The 22040-nt window shown below is 36.7% G+C and overlaps 1 protein-coding gene across 3 annotated transcripts in view; it reads right to left on the bottom strand.

Annotated features, from left to right (window-relative positions):
- Positions 1-22040, bottom strand: part of Eya3 (EYA transcriptional coactivator and phosphatase 3) — a 99971-nt gene that overhangs the window by 15557 nt on the left and 62374 nt on the right. For all 3 annotated transcript variants that reach the window (XM_047554031.1, XM_047554046.1, XM_047554038.1), the window contains 7 exons: positions 20510-20595; positions 17437-17620; positions 16323-16462; positions 9562-9645; positions 7965-8054; positions 5802-5860; positions 2830-2990 (listed from right to left, as the gene is read on the bottom strand). In XM_047554031.1, coding sequence (XP_047409987.1) covers positions 2830-2990; positions 5802-5860; positions 7965-8054; positions 9562-9645; positions 16323-16462; positions 17437-17620; positions 20510-20595 — 804 coding nt within the window. The remainder of the gene's footprint in view (positions 1-2829; positions 2991-5801; positions 5861-7964; positions 8055-9561; positions 9646-16322; positions 16463-17436; positions 17621-20509; positions 20596-22040) is intronic.

Below are 22040 nucleotides of genomic sequence, written 5' to 3'. Positions count from 1 at the left end.
CTTGGGGAAACCTTAGAGTACTGCTACTCAAAATGCCATTTTGACTTTCTTCATCAAAATGTTTTATTAGGGAGCACAATAACAAGATCAGCTGGTAGAAACAGCACAATCAGATTATGGTACAAGTTCCTTTTTTCATCACCAACTCTATAATCTGCAGATTGGAAGACCACACTTGAGTAGCATGCTTTAGAACAGGAGGATATAAAGAACCAAAGGAGAAATGAGCATTACAGCTGGAAGAGTTTTCAGCATTTCTAATCTCTTTAAAAAAGTAAAGTCCAATGGGCAAAGACAGCCTGCTAAGATTACACAGCAAGTTAAGAGTTTATGGTCTCAGGCAGTCTTTCCAACACCACGACTCCATGGTGATTTCAAGTCCATCTACCTCAGAACATGGCAGTCAGGACTCCAGGTTGAATAACAATTTTTCTGTACTTCACTCATTTCTGAAATAACTGCTGTTAGTAAGAAACTAAAACACTAAGACTGTATAATTAAAACAAAACAGAACTCATATGATAGAAGCACTTCATTAGACACCTGAGTTACAATATGCAAACAGCTAGTCTGGTTCAGAATTTTCTGTAGTGAAGGTTAAAAAAATAATAATAATAATCCTGTGTTCTGTTAACAATACTCCATAAAACAGAAGGCATTTTGTGAAGAGTACTAGGAGTATAATTTATTTTCAAATTGATGGTTTCATAATGCAAGCCTAGAATTAGATGACTCTTTCATTTAACATTTTGGATAAAACAAAGCAACAAAACCAGTACCATATACTTAACTAAGAATATGATATGGCACTTTTGTTAAATTATGCTGTAACAAAACACACACTTCTGTTCTCCAAAGACGGCTCAGGGAACTCTGATAGAGGACTGCAACACTTTCTTCAGGAAACTAAGTCTTGGTACTAGGACAAGGAAAAGATCATAGACTTAAGTTGCATATGAAAACTAACAAAACAAAGGCTAATGCATGTAAAAGAAGAGAAGTAAAAAGACTTGAGGAGTTGCCAAAATAAAAAGCATGGTTGTGTCATGAGAACACATAATAAAAAAGGATATCTGAAAAGAGAAAATTAGATTTCTAAAATTTGGAAGCCCATAATTTTCATGTGGAATTAGGAGGGGTGTAACAGGAATGAACCAAAATGAACTTCAAAGCTGTTTCTACTTTCACCATTCTGTAAGGCAACACAGTGTAGGAAGAAGGCTCTTGACTGGAGGAATATACCTACTGTGGTTTTAATCTGGAATGTCCTCCAAAAGCTCATGTGCTGAAGGCATGGTCCTGGTGCAGTAGTGTTAGAAGTGGGGCTGTGCTGGGCGCGGAGGCACATGCCTGCGATCCCAGTGGCTTGGGAGGCTGAGGCAGGAGGATTACAAGTTCAAAGCCAGCCTCAGCAACTCAGCAAGACCCTAAGCAATTTAGTGAGACCCTGTCTCTAAATAAAATGCAAAAGAGGGTTGAGGATGTGGTTCAGTAGTTAAGCACCCCTGGGTTCAATTCTCTGTATCAAAAAAAGAAAAAAGAAAAGAAGTAGGACTGTTGGGAAGTGATTGAATCATGATGGTTCTGACCTCATTAATGGATTAATCCATTGGTGGATTTATAGCTGAATGACATATTGGGAAGTGGTGGAAACTGGGAGGTGATTTCTTGTTGAAGGGAGTAGATTCTTGGGGGGTGTGCCCTTGGGGACTATATCTTGTCCCCAGTGCCTACCTCTCTGTCTCTGCTTCCTGGCCATCCTAAAGTGAGCAGCTTTGCTCCTCCATGACCTTCTGCAATAATGTACTGTCACACCACAAAGCCCAGAAATAATGGAACCAGTCAACCATGGATTGAAACCTCTGAAACTATGAGCCAAAATAATCTTTCCTCCTTTAAGCTGATTTTCTCAGGTGTTTTGTCATAGTGATGAAAAATTAACATAACACTCCAGTGTATGTAATTCCTGAAACATCATGCAACATTTTTATGTGTGTACTCTGGTGGGGGATGGTTCATAGGTTTAAATATTTTCCTCATAAAAGGTACCTTGCTCAAAAAGAAATGGCACAAAGTGTACTAGACCAAAAGTAGGGATGTGGTATGGCGACTAAGTTGCTATGTGATCATAGATATGCTGTTCCCTCCCCTTACTGCCTCTACGATGAATGTTAATTTCTCATCTTCCAAATGAGGTATTTAGATTAGATCTCTAATGTCCCTTCTAATTTGAACAATTTATGATTAATCAATTTCAAAAAATAGATTTTTAGGCATAGTTACACATGACATTTAAAATATTTTTGGGTAGAAATAATTTCCAAGGTCTTTCAAATTACAACATATTAAAATTGCCAACCTGTAATCCGAGACCTAGTTTTTCATTCACTACAAACATAGTAACTATTCTACTTGACTTGTCCTGATGGTTATAGAAATCAGTCCTCCAAAATCTGGCACCCTATTAAATAATATTGACAATGGTTGTGACTCAAGAATAAAAACATGTCATTAAACATAATCTACATAAATCATTTCCTTTAAAACGTCATCTAAAGAGAACAAGAGAACTTTCCAAAGTTATGACAAGAGAAATTAGAAATGCAGAGCTTTCTTTATTATTCTACCATTTAGTCTAATGTCCATTAGAAGTATCGAGCTTCTTCCCCAAAGGGTTTCAATCACATCTGTGTTTTTTCAAATACAGAGTTAACAAGCGGCTATGGAATAAATTAATAAGCAGTTGCCAGGGTTATCTAAGGAATCCTTGGAAAGGAAAGTAGGAAATCAGGAAGAAACAGAATTAGACTGATTGTATGCCACACTTACCACCCACGTTGCTTTTATGCTTATCATAAATTTCTCTCACTTTTCGGTAGCGGAAAGCCAGTTTTCTCATCCAATCCACACCTCCCTGGACACCCACAGAGGAACCATGGCTACCACTGCCTCCTGAGCCACTGAAGCCATCTGTTGAGAAACTATAGTTGCTGCAAAGAGAGGATAATGAAAATTAAAATATATACAGCATGATGTTTTTGGTTGAGTGCTATCTGAGATTCTCTTATTCCTAATATCTGATAAATAAAGCTGTGGTTTTAAGCATTTTCTCACTAACCTTTGTATGTCAGGGTTCTACCTTTAATTAGTCTTCTGTTTCAATCCTATTACTTCCATCAAAGAAAGGCCTGAGAACTGAGTATGGCGCAGTTCATTAATAGGCCCAGTGGCACATTTCTGTAATCCAGTGACTCAGGAGGCTGAGGCAGGAGGATCACAAGTTCAAGCCTCAGCAACTTAGTGAGACCCTGTCTCAAAACATAAAGGGCTAGGGATGTGGTTTAGTAGTAGAACACCCTGGGTTCAATTAAAGGGGAAAAAAAAAAAAAAAAAAAGCAACAGCTTAGCACACATAAGGCCCTGGGTTCAATACCTAGCACCCGACTCCCACGTCCTCTCAAAAAAAAAAAAAAAAGAGAGAGAAAGGAAAAGAAAAGTACAAAAACTCAAGCACCAGTATCTCCTAGAGGTTGGCTTGAGATACAGCATCTTTTTTCATTAATGTCAGAGAATACTACAGAATGAAAAAAAGTGAAATACAAAATTGATGAATACAACTATATAAAAAAGACAAATGTTAAAATAATGGAAGGAAATAACCCAAAATGCTAATAATGGCAGATGGTTTTCTTCAGTGATCTATTGGCTGCTTTAAAACATGTCCACAGGTTGGGGTTGTGGCTCAGTGTTGAGTACATTTGCCTAGCATGGGTGAGGCCCTGGTTTTGATTCTTAGCACCACATAAAAATAAAGGCATTGTGTCCACCTACAACTAAAAAATTTATTTAAATTAATAAATAAATTAATTAATTAAGTCCACAATTTCCTTGATACTCCTTTCTTCTAATTCTGTTCCCCTTGGGTACCGACTATAATTAGAATGCAAATAGAAGGTGGTAAAAGTGAGTGTCAGGCTACAGAGACTAGGCTTCTTTTGCTCTTTCTTGTAGTACTTGTTCTGGAAAAAGCCTGCTGTCATGTGAGGATACTTCCCCATGAAGAACCACAACCTCCTGTCATTGGCTATATCTGAGACTTAAAACAGGCCCTTTAGCTTCTGTCAAGTCCTTAGATGATGGAAGCTCCAGCTTACACCTAGTTTCCAGAGACCCTAAGAACTACCTAGGAAAGCTGCTTTCAAGTTCCTGACATACAGAAACTGTGAGATAATAAACAGTTAATTTTTGTTTTCTTTTGTGGTATTAGAGATTGAAACCAGGGATGCTCTATTACTGAGCTACACTTCCAGCCCCTTTTAATTTTAAGACAGTATCTTGCTAAGTTGCTGAGGCTGGCCTTGAATTTGCTATCCTTCTGCCTTGGCCTCACAAGTCACTGGGATTAAGGTGGGTACCACTGTACTTGGCCAGTTGTTTCATGCTACTAATTCTGGGGGTAATTTATTATGTAGCAGATAATTAATACAGTTATATAAACTGGGAAGAACTAATATTTCATAAGTAAAGATTTAAAAATGAGTGGCAGAATTCAAGATAATTTGGCTCAATCAAAAGTCAAAATAGCATTCACTATATTAAATGTGAGATTCTATATTAAAAAATTAAAGTTATCAAGACATAAAATATGTAATTATTGGTAGCCACATGTACAAAAGGAAAAATGTGGGATTCAAAGTAGATTATAAGTTGCTTGACTAACAAACATGTTTTTTAATTTTTTTTAAATATATTTTTTAGTTGTTGATGGACCTTTATTTATTTATTTTTTTCATTTATTTACATGCAGTGCTGAGAATCGAACCCAGTGCCTCACACATGCTAGGCAAGCACTCTACCACTGAGCCACAACCCCAGTCCCTCATTCTTTTTCTTAAAAAGACTAATAAAGTCTTGTAAGAGTGATGCCCTCATGGCTGTACAATGCATAATATGCACAAGTGGATGCTGCTTCTCAAAGTGAAATCTCTCAAGCTTCTCAGCTCTATATTAGGTCCTTACTAAGGTGATAGATATTTCTACTTCTGCCATGTATTTGAGAAATCACAGAAGGGATACTTAATTTTAGGATAGTTCACAGGAAAGAATATTCTACCTAAGAAAAAGGAGAAAACTTAAAACAAATGAACATGAAAAGATGCAAGAGTTCTTTTTTCTAAGTCTTTAAATATAAAGTAGATAAATTTTTGGATAATTCTTAGCTATGATTCCTAAGCCAGAAAACAGTAACCAAGAGAGGAATAAGGAGACTGAGCATGCATTCTGCCACTGAGACTTCCCTGGTTTAGTTTTTGCTATAATAGAATGGCTAAAAATGTCTTTCTAAAGGGATACTCCTGACAACACCAGGCTCCTGAAGTTAAGTTTCCCTGAAGAAACTTAAAATATTTGATGTTTATTTGCACCTAAACTACACAGTCTGGAAGCACACTTTCTCCTGTCTCATAATCTTTGCAGAGAGTAGTATATCCTTTACTCTGTAATGCTGTTTCCTCATTCCATCACTGTTACCCACTCTTAAGGTCCTATTCAAATAAAACTCCACTGAGAAGGCCTTTCCACTGTTGGCACCAACTGTTTCTCTCACCCCATCAGAATTTCTTCTCTGTTCTCCATCACATTTTCTACTGCCATTCTCTCAAACTGTATGTCATTGTTAACTATGCTTGTTTCTGTCTCCTCTAATAGACTGAAATTTTTTCATCTTTCTTTTCCTCTGAACCCAGACAGTATCTTGCACATAACAGGTGTACTGGTGTTCAAAATATCATTGTATTTATCACCTCAAGTCTTGGCCATTGTCATCAGAAGCCACATCTTCCACATGCACCTGGTCACACTCCTGTTAAAAGACAAAACATTATTTTAATCAGGGGGTAGGTATAGAAATGCTATCACCATCATGACATTATAAAGTGACCATGTACAATGGCGGGATAATGAAATACCTTCTGGTCTCTTAGGTGTGGAGAATCACTCACACTTACCACCCCCCTTTGCTGTATAACTTCCTTTACAGCCTGATACAATCCCACAGCTTGACATTGTGACATCTTCCTTAACTACCCCATCTTTCATTTCTGCTCTTATCTCAGTGGTTCATTTCTGCAGCTCATAAGGATAAGCACAACCTCTCTTATACTATCAGGTGTGCCTATGCCCTACACTAGACTGTAAATCCTGTTAGAGCAGGCCCTTTAGGGAAGAACCCACATCTTATATACCCTTTGCATTCTTCTATTCTAGTTCAGTGACCTTATGCAGCATGTATGCAATTAATTTTGTAGATGAAACAGATGCTGGTGGAATATGGACCAAAAGTGAGAATGACTGAAACTGAAATTTACAAATTCAAATATAAGTTTAAGAAGAGGTCATCTAAACCAATCTCATATTCTAAAAAGGAAGTATAATGATCTTCTTAGGATAATACAACTGATGAGTGGTAGAAAGAGACAAGAAAAAACCTAGGTCTTCTGCTTCTAATCCAAGGTTCCTTCTACCAAGTGCATGCTACTACTGACATAAAATGCCACCCCCTGCCTAACTGTTGGTTGTACTCCTGACACCACTAGGGTACCTATGTTAGAATCCTCTGGGGAAGTTTTTTAAAAATGCATATTCTTGAGTCCATCCCAGACCTACTTGAATCAGAATTTCTGGGAGTGAAGTCTTAGAATCTCCATTTTTAAGAAGATCCCCAGGTGATTCTTATGCCCCCTAAAGTTGAGAATCACTGACCTGGGGGGGCAGGAACACATTCAGGTCAAATTCTTCACAGAACTTTCAGTCCTGAGTGAGGACTATGTCTAGAAAATCATTACAAATACAATTTGGCAATAATTATTGGTACATAGTAGGTTTTCAATAAATGTTTGCTGAATTAAAAACTATGCTGTCCTAATTTATCAACACATGAAGTTGAGGAAAAATTAAAGCATTATGGAATTTCAATAAAAGCACTGGAGTTTAGAGTCATATTAATTTAATTTGCTGGAGAACTATATGTTGAATAGAACTAGATTATATTTAAAGAGAAGTAGGATTACTCTGTGTTTGTAAAATGTTGTTTTAATTTACTATAAAATCTTCAGTATTTTTTAAAAACTAGGTAATACATAATGTACACATTTCAGAATTCAATCATACAAAGTGAAAAGTCTGGTCCTTTCTGTTTCCCAATAACCCATTCGCTGAGCCAGAACGACTATTAGTTTCTTGTGTAGGACGACAGATTAACTATGGCCCAGGATGGGAATGTAACTTTCCCAACTTGAAATTCATACTCTGGTCTTCAGACTCCAGGTCTGTGCTCCCTCTACTATACCATATTTACCTCAAAGGTACCTCCAATATCAAAGCAAAAAAAATAACTTTACCATGAAGCTCTTAGTGTTTCCTGATTTTCCTGGTACCTAACCATAAAATGATTCTGTGTATCAAGCTTAATTTACACACGGATAATAAATGTATAAAAATACAATGAGCTAGAGCAATTATTTATAGACTGGCCAAATCAAGGGATTATCTTTTAGGAAGGTAAAATTGAAAAACAGACAAAATATAATTGAGAGTACAAATAATCAAGCCTATTATATATTATTTAATACTTATTAATAAACTAGAATATTGGTTTATATTTCAGGGTTTTGACTAAAGGGTTGGCATTTCCCTTAATACTATATCTTCCAAATAAGCAAACAAAAATGAAAAATTTGAGCCAATAAAACTGAGGAAAAGAATGAAGACTGTAGATTCAACCTTGACATTATTTCTCCAAGACTACGTATGCTCATGGCTGCTAGCCTGTCCAGCCTGACTCTGTAGTACCTAGCCTCCTATCCTCACCCTAGCTAAATATGTACCTTCCAAATTCAACAGGCATAGGGTCTAAAATGATCGAAAAAAAAGCTCACTGAAGCACAGAAACAATTTGACACACTTACTTCTAAGTCATTGAAAAATAGATGTGTATCAGCCACTTCAAAAATCATTTCTTCCATTGTTAAACCTGAGCCAATCACTACTGTTGGGTCCTGAAAGACAGTAAGAGAAAAAGATATTTGACTTGGTAATCACAGTACTGGTTCTGATTTTCAAATGTTTCAAAATTATTTTGGGTCAAGGCCAAAACAAGGGTCATTAACAGTTCTTCAAGTATTAATAATATTTCACTGACATTTCTAAGAATGTGGAATTGTTCAATAGAGAGGATGTGGGCAATCAGAATTTCAAGACTCTACTTTGTAGAAACTAGTATTTTCATAAAAGTAAAGGCAATACATTCTAAACAAAGAATATGTTTAAAAAAATAACTCACTGCTTTATAGTCTAAAACTCTATACATCATTTGTTTTGGTGTTTTCCTCCACTTAAAACAATTTGCTTAATTTTATGGGAAATTCCCTGTTCCAGAAGAAGTCCTAACTACTGCTAATATGAGATGCATTATTTCCCCCTCAATACCCATCACACATACAACATAACATCAGACATCTAACAATTTCAACAACCAGAAAGTAAAGAAAGGTGGAAGAGTCAAAATATTTACAGGAAAACCAAGGCAAGCAGCTTTAAGATGAACCATCAATCCTTCACTGGGAGGCTGTATTTTTAAAGCCATCTTAGTAATGTAACTTATGAGTTCAGATCAGCTGGCCAGCCTAGATAGCAAGAGCCTGTGGAAGCACTCCTAGAAAAAACTCTAGTGATAACACAAAATAATGGGAGGGGTAAGATAGCAAAGGAGGTAGATAAAATTTGTTCCCTGAATCTGAAAAATATGATTCTGGAGATAATTTGACATAAAAATACAGTCCCAATCTTCTCCAAACAGCTAATTATTCTGCTAAAATTGATATTTACATTGAATATTAAACAAATTTTGTTAGGTATATTTATTTCTTAAAAAGCATGCAATCTATTTTAGAAAGATATTTTATCTATATACTTTATTTATGTCTACCACTTATTTAGTTAAATGAAATGCTCAGTTTGGGTTATCATAAGTAACTTAAGGTGCTGGGTGTGGTGATGCATGCCTATAATTCCAGCAACTTGGGAGGCTGAGGCAGAAGAATTGCAATAAGGCTAGCTTGGACAAACTAGCAAACCCCTGTCTCAAAATAAAAAATTAAAAGGACTTGAGATGTAACTCAGAGGTAGAATACCCTTGTGTTCAATTCCCAGAACCCAAAATGAAACAAAACAAAACAAAACAAAACAACCATGTAACTGAAGGTTTAATAAATCATATCTCTGGAACATAGAATCCTGAGACTCTACTGTTTTGAGCCTATACTCTAATCTTTATAAAATGCAACTTCAATTCAAACAACTTCAGCTTTCAATACTGGTCCTAGGTCTAATATCTGGCTTTACCATCAACTCTACTTGACCATGTAGCTTGCCTGGTGAAAGCCATCTGGTGAATTTTTACATGAGAAGTTAAAAGCCAACAGGGTAAGACGAGGTAGCTGAAAAAAATTTTCTGCTCATAAAGTCAGAAGAGGGATAGTTATAACAAAAGAATACTCAAATTACCTTTCCATACTTCTGGGCATAGGATCCAGTAAGAAGGGAGTGGAAGATGATGATGGTTTCATCCAAGTCCCACAGAAATACCCGCTGAAGGAAGAAAATATAAAACATGATGATAATAAAAACAATAGAATGAAATGAGAAATCAGTAACAGAAGGAAAATACTACAATTCATAAGTGTGGGTGAATTTAAATAACATAATCTTAAATAATGGGAAGAAATTTTAAGTGGAATTAGAAAATACCCTGAGCTGAATGAAAACACAAATACAATATTAAAACTTCTGAGATACAATGAAAGTCGTATAAACAGGGATATTAAAACTGAAAGTACATACATTAAAAAGAAAGAGGGGGCGGGGTTATGGTTCAGGGGTAGAGTGCTTGCCTAGCATGTGTGAGGCACTGCGTTTGAATCTCAGCACCATATATAAATAAGTAAAATAAAGGTCCATTTTTTTAGTTAAAAAAAAATCTTAAAAAAAAAAAAAGAAAAAGAAAAAGAAAGAGGGCTGGGGCTGCAGCTCAGTGGTTGAGTGTAAGCCTTGAAAACACAAGGCCCTTGGAATAATTCCCTGGCATCAAAAAGAAAAAGAATGATCTCAAATCTAAAAACCACATTGTACATCGGGACCAGATGAAGAAGAGAAAACGAAGCCTAAAGCCAGTGGAAAGAAGTGAATAAAGCTAAAGTGGAAACAATTAAAATAGAAAAAGAATAGAGAAAAGCCAATGAAACCAAGAGTTGGATCTTTGAGAATATCTACAAAATTGACAACCTTTAGCTAGACTGAATAAAAAGAAAAAAAAAAAAAAAAAAAAAAAAAAAACAGAACACCAAGATTACTAAAATCAGACATGAAAGTGGAGACATGATTACTGATTTCATATTTACAGAAATAAAAAGGATTATAAGAGGATACAGTGAAAAGTTGTATACCAACAAACTAGGTAACCCAAATGAAATGGTCAAATTCCCAGAAACACACAACACAAAGTACCTAAATCAAGAAGAAACAGAAAATCTGATTAAGACATAAATAGTAAGGAGATTGAATTAATAATTTAAAACATTCCAACAAAGAAAAGCCCAGGACCTGACGGTTTCATTTGTGAATTGTACCAAACATTTAAGTAAGAATGGGGGTGGGGGTGGGGGGCAGACATAGCTTAGTGGTAGAACATTTGCCTAGCATGTGCAAGGCCCAGGGTTTAATTCTGCCACCACAAAAAGAAAAAAAGAGAGAGAGAGAGAGAGAGAGAGAGAGAGAGAGAGAGAGAGAGAGAGAGAGAGAGATAGATTTAACACCAATAATCTTCTCAAAACACTCCTAATTTGTGCAATGAGACCAACATTACCCTGTCAGACTACACTTGTAGGAAAACTATAGAAATTTTAAAAAGATTATCCTTCACAACAATTGATGCAAAAACTTTAACAAAATAATAGCAAACCAAATTCAGCAACATATTAAAATAACTATACACTGTGACCAAGTGGGACTAGTTCTTGGTTCATTCAACATATAAAAATAAACATATTAAAAGAAGATGAAAAAACACATGATAATCTCAATTGATGCAGAAAATGCATTGGACAGAATTCAGCATCCTTTGATGAAAAAAACAATTCAGTAAACTAGGAATAGTTTGCAATATGATAAAGGCTATATATCAAAAATCCGCAGCTAAGATCATACATGGTTGTAAAAGACTAAAAGTTTTATCCATCAGATGAGGAATATGCTAGGATGCCTTTTCATCACTTTCATTCAACACAGTAATGGAAGTTCTATCCAGAGCCCTTTGGTAAGAAAAGGGGGGGGAGACACCCCATTGCAAAAGATGAAATATGTTTGCAGATGACATAATCTAAATTGTAAAAAAAAAAAAAAAAAACCTAAGGAACACACAAAAAAATTGAAATCAGCTGTTATTTCTGTACATATGCAATAAATAATGAGAAAATGAAATTTAAAAAGCAGTAAACAGCATTAAAGAATAAAATACTTAGGAATAAATTTAACCAAGGAAGCAAAAGACTTGTACTGTATGCTGAAAAACATTAGGATATTAAGAAGACATAACCTAATACATGGCAAAGACTCATGTTCACTGATTGGAAGACTTAATACTGTTAAGATGGCAATACTACAAACCAGTCTAAAGATTCAATGTGATTACCATCAAAATCACTATAGTGTTTTTAAACACATAGAAAAACTCATCCTGAAATTCCTATGGAATTCCAAGACCCGAAATACTCAAAACACCCTTGAAAAAGAACAGAACTGAAGGATTAACATTTCCAAATTTTGACACTTACTACAAAAAGCTTCAGTAATTTAAAGAAAGATATTGAGGAAGACCTTAGAATATGGAAAGAGCTCCTGTGTTCTTGGATAGGCAGAATTAATATTATCAAAATGGCCATACTTCCAAAGGTGCTGTACAGATTTAATGCAATTCCAATTAAAATCCCAATGGCATTACTCATAGAAATAGAGAAAGCAATCATGAAATTCATCTGGAAAAACAAAAGACCCAGAATAGCCAAAGCAATCCTGGGCAGGAAGAGTGATGCAGAAGGTATCACTATACCAGACCTTAAACTATACTACAGAGCTATAGTAACAAAAATGGCATGGTGCTGGGGAGATAGCTCAGTTGGTAGAGTGCTCGCCTCGCAAGCACAAGGCCCTGGGTTCAATCCCCAGCACCACAAAAAAAACACAAAAAAACAAACAAACAAAAAAGGCATGGTATTGGCACCAAAATAGACAGGTAGACCAATAGTACAGAATAGAAGACAGAGAGAGATACCCACATAAGTACCACTTATCTCATACTAGACAAAGGTGCCAAAAACTTACATTGGAGAAAAGATAGCCCCTTCAACAAATGGTGCTGGCAAAACTGGAAATTCATATGCAGTAAAATGAAATTAAACTCCCATCTCTCAAAACTCAATTCAAAATAGATCAAAGATCTAGGAATTAGACCTGAGACCCTTCACCAAATAGAAGAAAAAGTAGGCCCAAATCATCATCATGTTGGCTTAGGACCAGATGTCCTTAACAAAGACCACCAGAGTGCAAGACATAAAAGCAAGAATCAATAAATGGGATGGATTCAAACTAAAAAGCTTTTTCTCAGCAAACAATAATGTGAAAAGAGAGCATACAGAGTGGGAGAAAATCTTTTCCACACACACTTCAGACAGAGCATTCATCTCCAAAGTTTATAAAGAACTTAAAAAACTTTACACTAAAAATACAAAGAACCCAATCAATAAATAGGCTAAGGAACTGGGCAGACACTTCACAGAAGATATACAGGTGATCAACAAATATATGAAAAAGAGCTCATAATCTCTAGTAATTAGAGAAACGCACATTAAAACCACCCTAAGATTTCATCTAACTCCAATTAGAATGGCTATTATCAAGAACACAAGCAACAATAAGTGTTGGCGTGGATGTGGGGAAAAAGGCACACTCATATATTGCTGGTGGAATTGCAAATCGGTGCAGTCACTCTGGAAAGCAGTATGGAGATTCCTCAGAAAACTTGGAATGGAATCACCATTTGACCCAGCTATTCCACTCCTCGGTTTATACCCAAAGGACTTAAAATCAGCATACTACAGTGATGCAGCCTCATCAATATTCATAGCTGCTCAATTCACAATAGCTAGATTGTGGAACCAACTGAGACGCCCTTCAATTGATTAATGGATAAAGAAACTGTGGTATATATACATGATGCAATATTACTCAGCCATAAATAAGAATAAAATTATGGCATTTGCTGGTAAATGGATGGAGTTAGAGAATATCATGTTAAGTGAAATAAGCCAAGTCCAAAAAACCAAAGGCCAAATGTTTTCTCTGATAAGAGGATGATGATATGTAACGGGGATTGGGGGTGGCAAGACAAGAACGGAGGAACTTTGGATGGTATAGAGGAAAATGGGGCGGGAGCGGGTAGGGGAAAGAGACAGTAGACTGAGACAGACAGTATTACCCTATGTATATGTATGATTACATGAATGGTATGAATCTACACTGTGCACAACCACAGAAATGAAAAGTCGTACCCCATTTGTGTACAATGAATCAAAATGTAGTCTGTAAAAATAAAAATTAAGAAAAAATAAAAGGAAAAAAAATGATTAAAAAAAAGAAAAGAAAAAGCTTCAGTAATCAAAACAGTGTTGTACTAGTATGTAGACTAGTAAGACAGAGCTGAGGCCAGAAATAAACTCTCACAAATTAATTTGATAAGGACCAAAAATCAAAAATTATTCAATGGAGAAAGGAAGATTATTTATTTATTTATTTATTTTTTGTGGTGCTGGGGATCAGACCTAGGATCTCATACATGTTAGGCAAGGACTCTACCACTGAGCTAGACCCCCAGTCCAGGAAAGTCTTTTCAACAAATGGTGCTGGGAAAACTGGACATCCAAAAGTATAAGAATTAGATCTTATGTAAAATTAACTCAAAATAAATCAAACACCTAAATTTAACAATAAACATCTTAGAAGAAACAGATATTAAAACTTTTGGGGCTGGGGAGATAGCTCAGTTGGTAGAGTGCTGGGTTTGATCCCCGGCACCGCAAAAAAAAGAAAATTAAAAAAAAAAAAACCAAAAAAAACCTTTTGTGCTCAAAGGACATAAATCAAAAGTATAACTTGATGTAGAATGTTTGCCTAGCATGCTCTGGACCCTGGGTTTGATCCCCAGCACTGCAAATGAATGAATGAATGAATAAATCACACACACACACACACACACACACACACACACACACAGAAAGAGAGAGAGAGAGAGAGAGAGAGAAAGAGAGAGAGAGAGATAGAAAGGAAGGAAGGAAGCCCAATAGAATGGGAGAAAATATTTCTGATTAATAATCTGGAATATATTACTCAACAACAAAAAAATCCATTTAGAAAATGGGCAGAGAGCCAGGAGCCATGGCTTATGCCTATACACCCAGTTACTACAGAAGCTGAGGCAGGAGAATCTCTTGAGTTCAGGGAGTTTGAGACCAGCCTGGGCAACACAGCAACACTCCACCTCAGGATGGGAGAAAGGAGGGAAGGAGTTTAAAAGATTTGAAAATACATAAATGACCAATAAGCACATGGAAAGATGCTAAATATCATTGGTCAATAGGGAAATGTAAATCAAAACCATAATGAGATATCACTTCATATCCATTAGGATGGCTACTATAAAAAAATGGGAAATAACAAGTGTGATGAAGATGTAGACAAGCTGGAACCTTTGTAAACTGCTGGTGGGAATGAAAAACTGTAGAAAAATATAGTGGTTCCTTAAAAAACCGAAGATGGACTATGATCAAAATTAACACTCCTATTAGTCTTTGTGTAACTCAAAAGAACTGAAAAGATGGACAAGAGGGACTCAAACAGGTAACTGCACACAGTATTCAAAGAAGTACTCATAATAGCTCAAAGGTGAAAAACCATAAGTGCCCTTCAATAGGTGAATGGATAAAACAAAACATGACATAACACACACCCACACATGCACGTATACAAACTGCAATATTATTTGGTCATTTAAAGGAATGAAATTTTGATATATACTACAACAAAGATAAACTGTAAAAGCGTTACGCTTAGTAAAATAAGTCTGACACAAGAGAATAAATATTGTATGATTCCACTTACATGAGGTATGTAGAATAAGCAAATTCAAGAAGCAGAAAAAAGAATGGTGGTTGCCATGGGCTAGCAGAATGGTAGTATGGGGAGTTATGGCTGAATGGGTGTAGAGATTTTGTCTAGAATCATGAAAGAGTTCTGGAAACATAGAGTGGTGATGGTTATACAATACTGAGAATGTATTTATGACAATGAATTGTACACTTAAAAATAGTTAAAAATAATGAAATTTTACAACATGTATATTTCACTACAATTTTTAAAAATGAGTGAGTTCTCAGTATTTCCTAAGAAATATATCAAAAAAAAAAAAAAAAAAAAAAAAGAAATATATCAACATTTTAGTTTCTCTTTCATCTTCTTTTGTTCCTTCCCCAGGAATGAAAAAGAAAATAGGCTCTAAACATGGCTTCAATTTACCTATGTCTTAGGGCACCTATCAATATATTTATGTTCAAATATATCTTTTTCCTTTATTAAATAATCACATTTTAGAAAAATTAAAACTCCACTATTGTTAGAATTTTTTCTATCTTTCTAGTCTTTTTAATAATGAAGTCAAACATATGTCCATAACAAATTCCCACAGTGCTTATAGGCACAGAATAAATCAGTGCCAATGTCATAAAGTTACCAGATCTGTTTGTGTGTCTCAAAGACACTCGGGTTTGAAGCTCTCATTTTCCTTTTAGATTTCTAAATGGACAACAGTATGACAACACTTGTGGCTCCCTCTGCTTTCCAAATAAAATGCACTGTTCTTTCTGTTTTCCTCTGGAATACAGAGAATTGTTTGTTCTTTTCATTAAAAAATCACCTGGCTACCTAAATTCAGCAAAGTTTTTTCAATGCTTTGGTGAAAAGCATCTGAAAATGATACGGTAAGTTATAGACATGGAGAAACTTTGTTTTTCTTACTATTTTTCTAACTTAGTTGGTCAATGTAGCTTCTCTTGCATAGGAATTAAAGGACACACGACATACAACCACATCATCTCTGAGTTTCAGATATGTGTTTCAAAAATTTAAGAAGCAAGAAAAAACAAATGAGTTTCTTCTCATACTTCCAATTCACTGTCTTGGGAAGAACTGGTATCAGCTTTCCTCTTGCCCCGGTTTTTGCCAGTCATGTTTTTCCTGGACTGATCATCAGCATCTTTACTTGGTGTAGTCTGGGACAAAGGTGGGCTTGTAGAAGTGTCTCCTGGAAAGGAAAAGTGGGACATATGCTGCCAGTAGTCACAGCCTATATGAACAAAGGCCAGATTCTTTGCCCTAATGAGTCATAACTCAGGGGATAGAGTTTAGAAAATTAGACCTTATGTAAAGCAATCTGGGAATGTAGATCTAGGCAGTAAGCACCTACAGTGGCTAACATAAAGAGTCACAATCATGCTTTATGTGCATACCTTCTGACTGAGTTCCCAGAAGTTATTTTTTCATATAAGTTCATACTGTGTTGCCTAGGCCAGTCTCAAACTGCCTCAGCATTGCAAGTAGCTGGAACTATAGGCATGAGCCATTATACATGGCTCATCAAGTTATTTTTGCTGACCTCTGCCCCCGCCCACACACAAAAAAAGACCCTGAATCTGCTCTAACTACTGGATCAGGGTTTGCCAATTTGGCACAACTGACATTTTGGGCTAGTTAATTTTTTTTGTCAAGGGGGATGTCTTGTATTTAACTAAGCAGTATTCCTGATCTCTACTCACTGGGTGCCAGTAGCATCCCCAACACAATGTGACAACCAAAAATGTTTCCATGTTACCCAAATGTTCCCCAGGGGGCAAAATCATCTCCAGCTAAAACCATAGCTCTAGATCTATTTAATAATTTGTAATAAAATACAGAAGGCAGTAGGATATGTTAAAACATTCTATAAGGATAAAATAAATTACAAGGGGAAAAAACAGATGGGGGAATTTGAAGGCTAAAAGAGGGCAGGGTCAGAATACAGTCTTTCCACTGTCAGTACTTTTCTGTTCTTAGTATCAGGCAGACATCAGCCACCTGTGACTCACTGTAGCCTGCTTCCAAAGTTTACTCACCTGGGAGGGGAAAGCCAAGAGCATGATGAAAGCAGCTTATACAGGAACAAAATCATCTTCACTTTCACCTGAAAACATCTGTTGGATTAAATGCCCTTAAGCCAGTTTTCTGAGCTGTGATACTTACCAGAGGAAAGTCTCTGGGCTGCTGGCGCAGGTACCATGACACTGGGTTTCTCTGTCTGGTATGTGGTAGTTGCTAATGTGGTACTCTCAGCATCACTGTTAGTCTGGCCTGTGACTCCAAAGCTGGAGCTAGGGTAGCAAGTCTGGTACTGATTCTGACCAAGAATGGTATAGGTGGGATAGTCCTGTAGGCCAAAGGGAATAAGGGAGGAAGCCAAGACTCTTAGAAAGAGCACATGTTGCTGGGTGGTGGCAACATACCTGCAATTCTGGCAATCTGGGAGGCTGAGGCAGGAGGATTTCAAATTCAAAGCCAGCCTCAGCAACTTGGTCAGGCCCTGAGCAACTTAGTAAGACCCTGTCTCAAAATAAAATATAAAAAAGGGCTTGGGATATGGCTCAGTGGTTAAGTGCCTTTGGATTCAATCCCTGATACTGCGGAGTGGGGGATTGGGGGGGCGGGATATGTACATTAATTTCAACCCAAGGGTTGCTTCTCCCTCTTATTCATAATTATTTTCCTAAAACATTAATTTGACTTCTCATTTACCTATCTAGCAGTCTCTCCAACAAACACAATGACTTTAAAAATGCATTCTCTAGAAACATGAGACCAGAAAAAAAGCTTTCAAGAGCTGTCTTTGGGATAAGGAAGGCTGAGAGGGAAGGTTCTTGTGCACACTTATACACAATGTCCTTTTTTCTGATCTAACACATCTCCCCACCAATTTTATGTACTGAATCTCTGCACAGAATTTTTAAAGGAAAATGTCTATTATTTAACAAGTTTATAAACCACTGCATTAAAGGTAGTGTTTCTAAGGACAAATGAACTTTTTTTTTTTTTTTTAGTTGTGGATGGACCTTTATTTAGTTTATTTATTTATATGCAGTGCTGAGGATCGAACCCAGTGCCTCACACATGCTAGGCAAATGCTCTACCACTGAGCCAGAACCCCAACCAGGACAAATGAATTTTTAAAATATATGTATCCTACACTGAAGTTTCCTATTTTAAAAATTAAGTCTCTTTTTAGAGTTTTCTTTAAAAGTGAAGTTTCCCCAAAATATTGGGAGGAAACTTGGTCATTTCATAAGCACATATATGCCAAAACTTATCAAACTATACAATTTAAATCTGTATAGTTTGTTGACGCCCATTATATCTTAACAGAGCTGTAAAATAAAATTGAGTATGACACACCTTCAAAAAATTCCAACGACACTGACATTAGTGACAAGTAGGAAGACACTAGTTGACCAAACTAACTTTTTTTCCATCTTTCTTTCCTTTTTTTCCTCCTGTCATAGTACTCGAATTACAGGCGTGTGCCACTGTGCCCAATTATGACTTAGATTCTTTAGGCAACATAATATAGCTTATGTGACTCAGAAAACGGGAACTCTCAAAGTCAAACCAACAGTAAAAACAAGAAAAGGTTCCAAGCAGGTGAGTAACTTCATAAATCGTGGCATTTGGGGAAAAATTTAATCAGACAGTGTTTTAGAGAATGGACAAGTACAGGGGAAAAACTGGAGACGAAATAAGCATTTAACCAAGGTAAATTAGGATTAATGGGGCGGGGGGACCCAAAGTAACAGAAATGATGGCAAAACATACAAAGGAAGGGAAGAATTTGAGAAATGGCTGGATTAGGGAAAGGTAGGAGGAAAAAAAGTGAAAATTGTATCAGTCTGATTTTAGGACTTGGTTTATTAAGGGAAAAAAATGATGCCAATGACAAGAGGTATTAAGAAAAAGAGGTTATACTTCTGGAAGAAAAGGAGGCAGAAGAAAGGTTAGAACAAGATTCTAGATATGCTGAACTTAAGGAAACAGCAGGACATCAAAGAAAAAGCAACCACCGATCAGCTGGAAGCCTGTAAACATCATGTGGCCCAGAATCTTCATCTTAGAGACAGTTATGAGTATGGTTAAACACTCCTGAGGATGAATTTTTTTTTTTTTTTTTTTTTTGGGTGCTGGGGATCAAACTCAGGGCCTTGTTGCTTACAAGGCAAGCACTCTACTGACTGAGCTATCTCCCCAGCCCCGGATGAAATTATTAAATGCAGAAAAACTAAATAGAGATGGTTCGTGTTAGAAGACAGAATAAAAAGGAAGAGGTGTGAAAGCCTGGGGATGTAGCTCAGTGGAAGAGCACTCACCTAGCATCATGTGCAAGGCCCTGCAATCAATCCCCAACAGAGGGTGCGGGGCGGGGAGAGAAAGGAGAAGAGGCGAGGTGAGGAGAGAGAGAGAAGAGAGATGGAGACAGAAGACAGAGAGAGAAGAGATAGAGAGAGAGAAGGAGGGAGAGAGAGAGAGAGAGAGAGAGAGAGAGAGAGAGAGAGAGAAGAGAAGAGATCTGAAGAGGAAAGAGAGTTCCTACGAGCGTGGTGCTAGGTACAAAATTAGAAACTCAATAAATATCTGTAGACTAAAAGAAAGAATAAATGCAAGGACAGTGAAACACAGAAAATGAACCAGAAGAGTAAAGTTAATTATGGCCAGAAAGTTTCACAGAGATAGTAGTGATATCACTACAGAGAAAAACAACACCAAACCAAACCAAACCAAACAAAACAAAAAACCTCTAAAACATTGAAGATGTTGCCAGTAATTTTCTAAGCAGAGTTAATGTTAACAGTGATCAAGACCAGATCACAAAGAATTCACAAAGAAATGAGTGGTTAAAAGTGGAAGTACTATTTACTCATTCCACAAATGTTTATGGAGTATCTTTGATGTGAGTGCCAGGCCTTTTTTATAGGCTTTGGGGAATATATAAGTGAACAAAATACAAAAATAAATCCTAACCTTCGTGGAGCTTATGTTGGGGAAGGTTAGGAGGTAAAAATACATATGATAGATAAATCAGCACCATATTCTAGACAGGCTTAGTAGAGAACAAGAGACACTGATGGCAGTCTAAGAAGTCATCTAGGGTTCAGTTCTGAGGGCATCCAGAAAAAGGGTTCCATAACCCCTATTATTCCTGGTTGTTTCTTAGATGGGCAAACTGACCAGGGAAAGAAGAGAGGAAGAGCAAGTCACATAAACTATACTGTACCTGGTTTGAGATGCTGGCAACTGCTGCTGCTGGGATATTGGCAATTGTGGATGAAGTGGATATCAGGCTGGCATTTGTGCTTGAAGCTACAGAATTGAGAGTGTAAGAGATATTAGTTAAAGATACTATGTAAAAGCCTAGAAGACACTGAAAAATACATTGTCTTAAGTGAACACATCACAAGGAGATAAGGAACTAAATTAGCAACAGAAACAAATGCTCATTTTGCTTGTTTGCATATCATACCTCAATTTAGACTTGATTAGAAACAAAACACTTCAAACGTCTCTCTGTTTCAACTTGAGTCTTCAACTCTTCCTACTAAAGTCCTAGAAGGATACATATACATTTCACAGCTCATACTAAGGATACCAATGAAATCAGAACTAACCCAAATCATTCCACTTCATCTTCTCTAGAAGCTGAAAAAGGACTCACCTGCAATGTGACCTACTAACCATCAGGGGAGCTCTGGTAAATCCTACACTGTGGTATTATCATTTATTGTCACTTGCCTCAAGTTGTGCCTTTCCTGATGCAAGATGATTATTCTGAGAAACAATGATGGTTCTCCAAAATCTAAAGTGCTTGGAAATTACTTCTTGGGCTCTACTCAAATAATGGATTATTAATGAGGATCAAAAAGCATCACGATCTGGCATTTAGAGACTTTATTAATGAACACAGAAAAACTCAGAATATATTAAATATATTCTAGTCAGGAAAAATGGTAAAACTACTTGGACTGACTTTCTTAAGATAAGGAATTTGGATTAAGCTGTACATTTCTGAAACACAGAATCCACCAGGGATTTAGAAGCCCTCAGTGACTAGTAAATAACACAAGGACTTCTGTCAATGTAACTGATGTGAGGTAACGGTTTTGAACTCTTTTCCCCCACTTATCATAAACACTCACACATGGTTTCTACTGTAGTCGTAAGTACCCCGAGGGTCCACCACTGGGTAGGGCTGACTATCAACTCCATTAGGGACTATCAATAAGAAAACCTCCATTAAAAACAGGACTGGAGGGCTGGGTTGTAGCTCAGTGACACAGTACTTGCCTAGCATGTGTGAGGCACTGGGTTCAATCCTCAGCACTGCATATAAATAAATAAAGTAAAGGTCCATCGACAACTAAAAAAAAAAAAAAAAAATTAAAAAAAAATTAGGATTGGAGCTAGGCGTGGTGGTATATGTCTATAATCCCAGTGGCTTGGGAGGCTGAAGGAGGACTGCAAGTTGGAAGACAGCCTCAGCAATTTAGTGAAGCCCTAAACAACTTATGGAGACCCTGTCTCAAAATAAAAAATAAAAAAGGACTGGGGATGTGGCTCATTGGTTAAGAGCCCCTGGGTTCAATCCTTGGTACAAAAATAAAAACAAACTAACAAACAAACAAACCAGGACGGAGGAAAAAATAAAGCAGAAAGCACATTGGTCAAAATCAGAGAGAGATGCTTCATCCCCTTCCCTGAGGGTACTCTACTTAGAAGACAGCCTAGAAGAGATTACAGTCAGTACCACT

The sequence above is a fragment of the Sciurus carolinensis genome, chromosome 1, assembly GCF_902686445.1.
Source record: "Sciurus carolinensis chromosome 1, mSciCar1.2, whole genome shotgun sequence".
Lineage (NCBI taxonomy): Eukaryota > Metazoa > Chordata > Mammalia > Rodentia > Sciuridae > Sciurus > Sciurus carolinensis.
The sequence above is the reverse complement of the archived record's forward strand: the minus strand, read 5'-3'. Positions and strand labels throughout refer to the sequence as shown.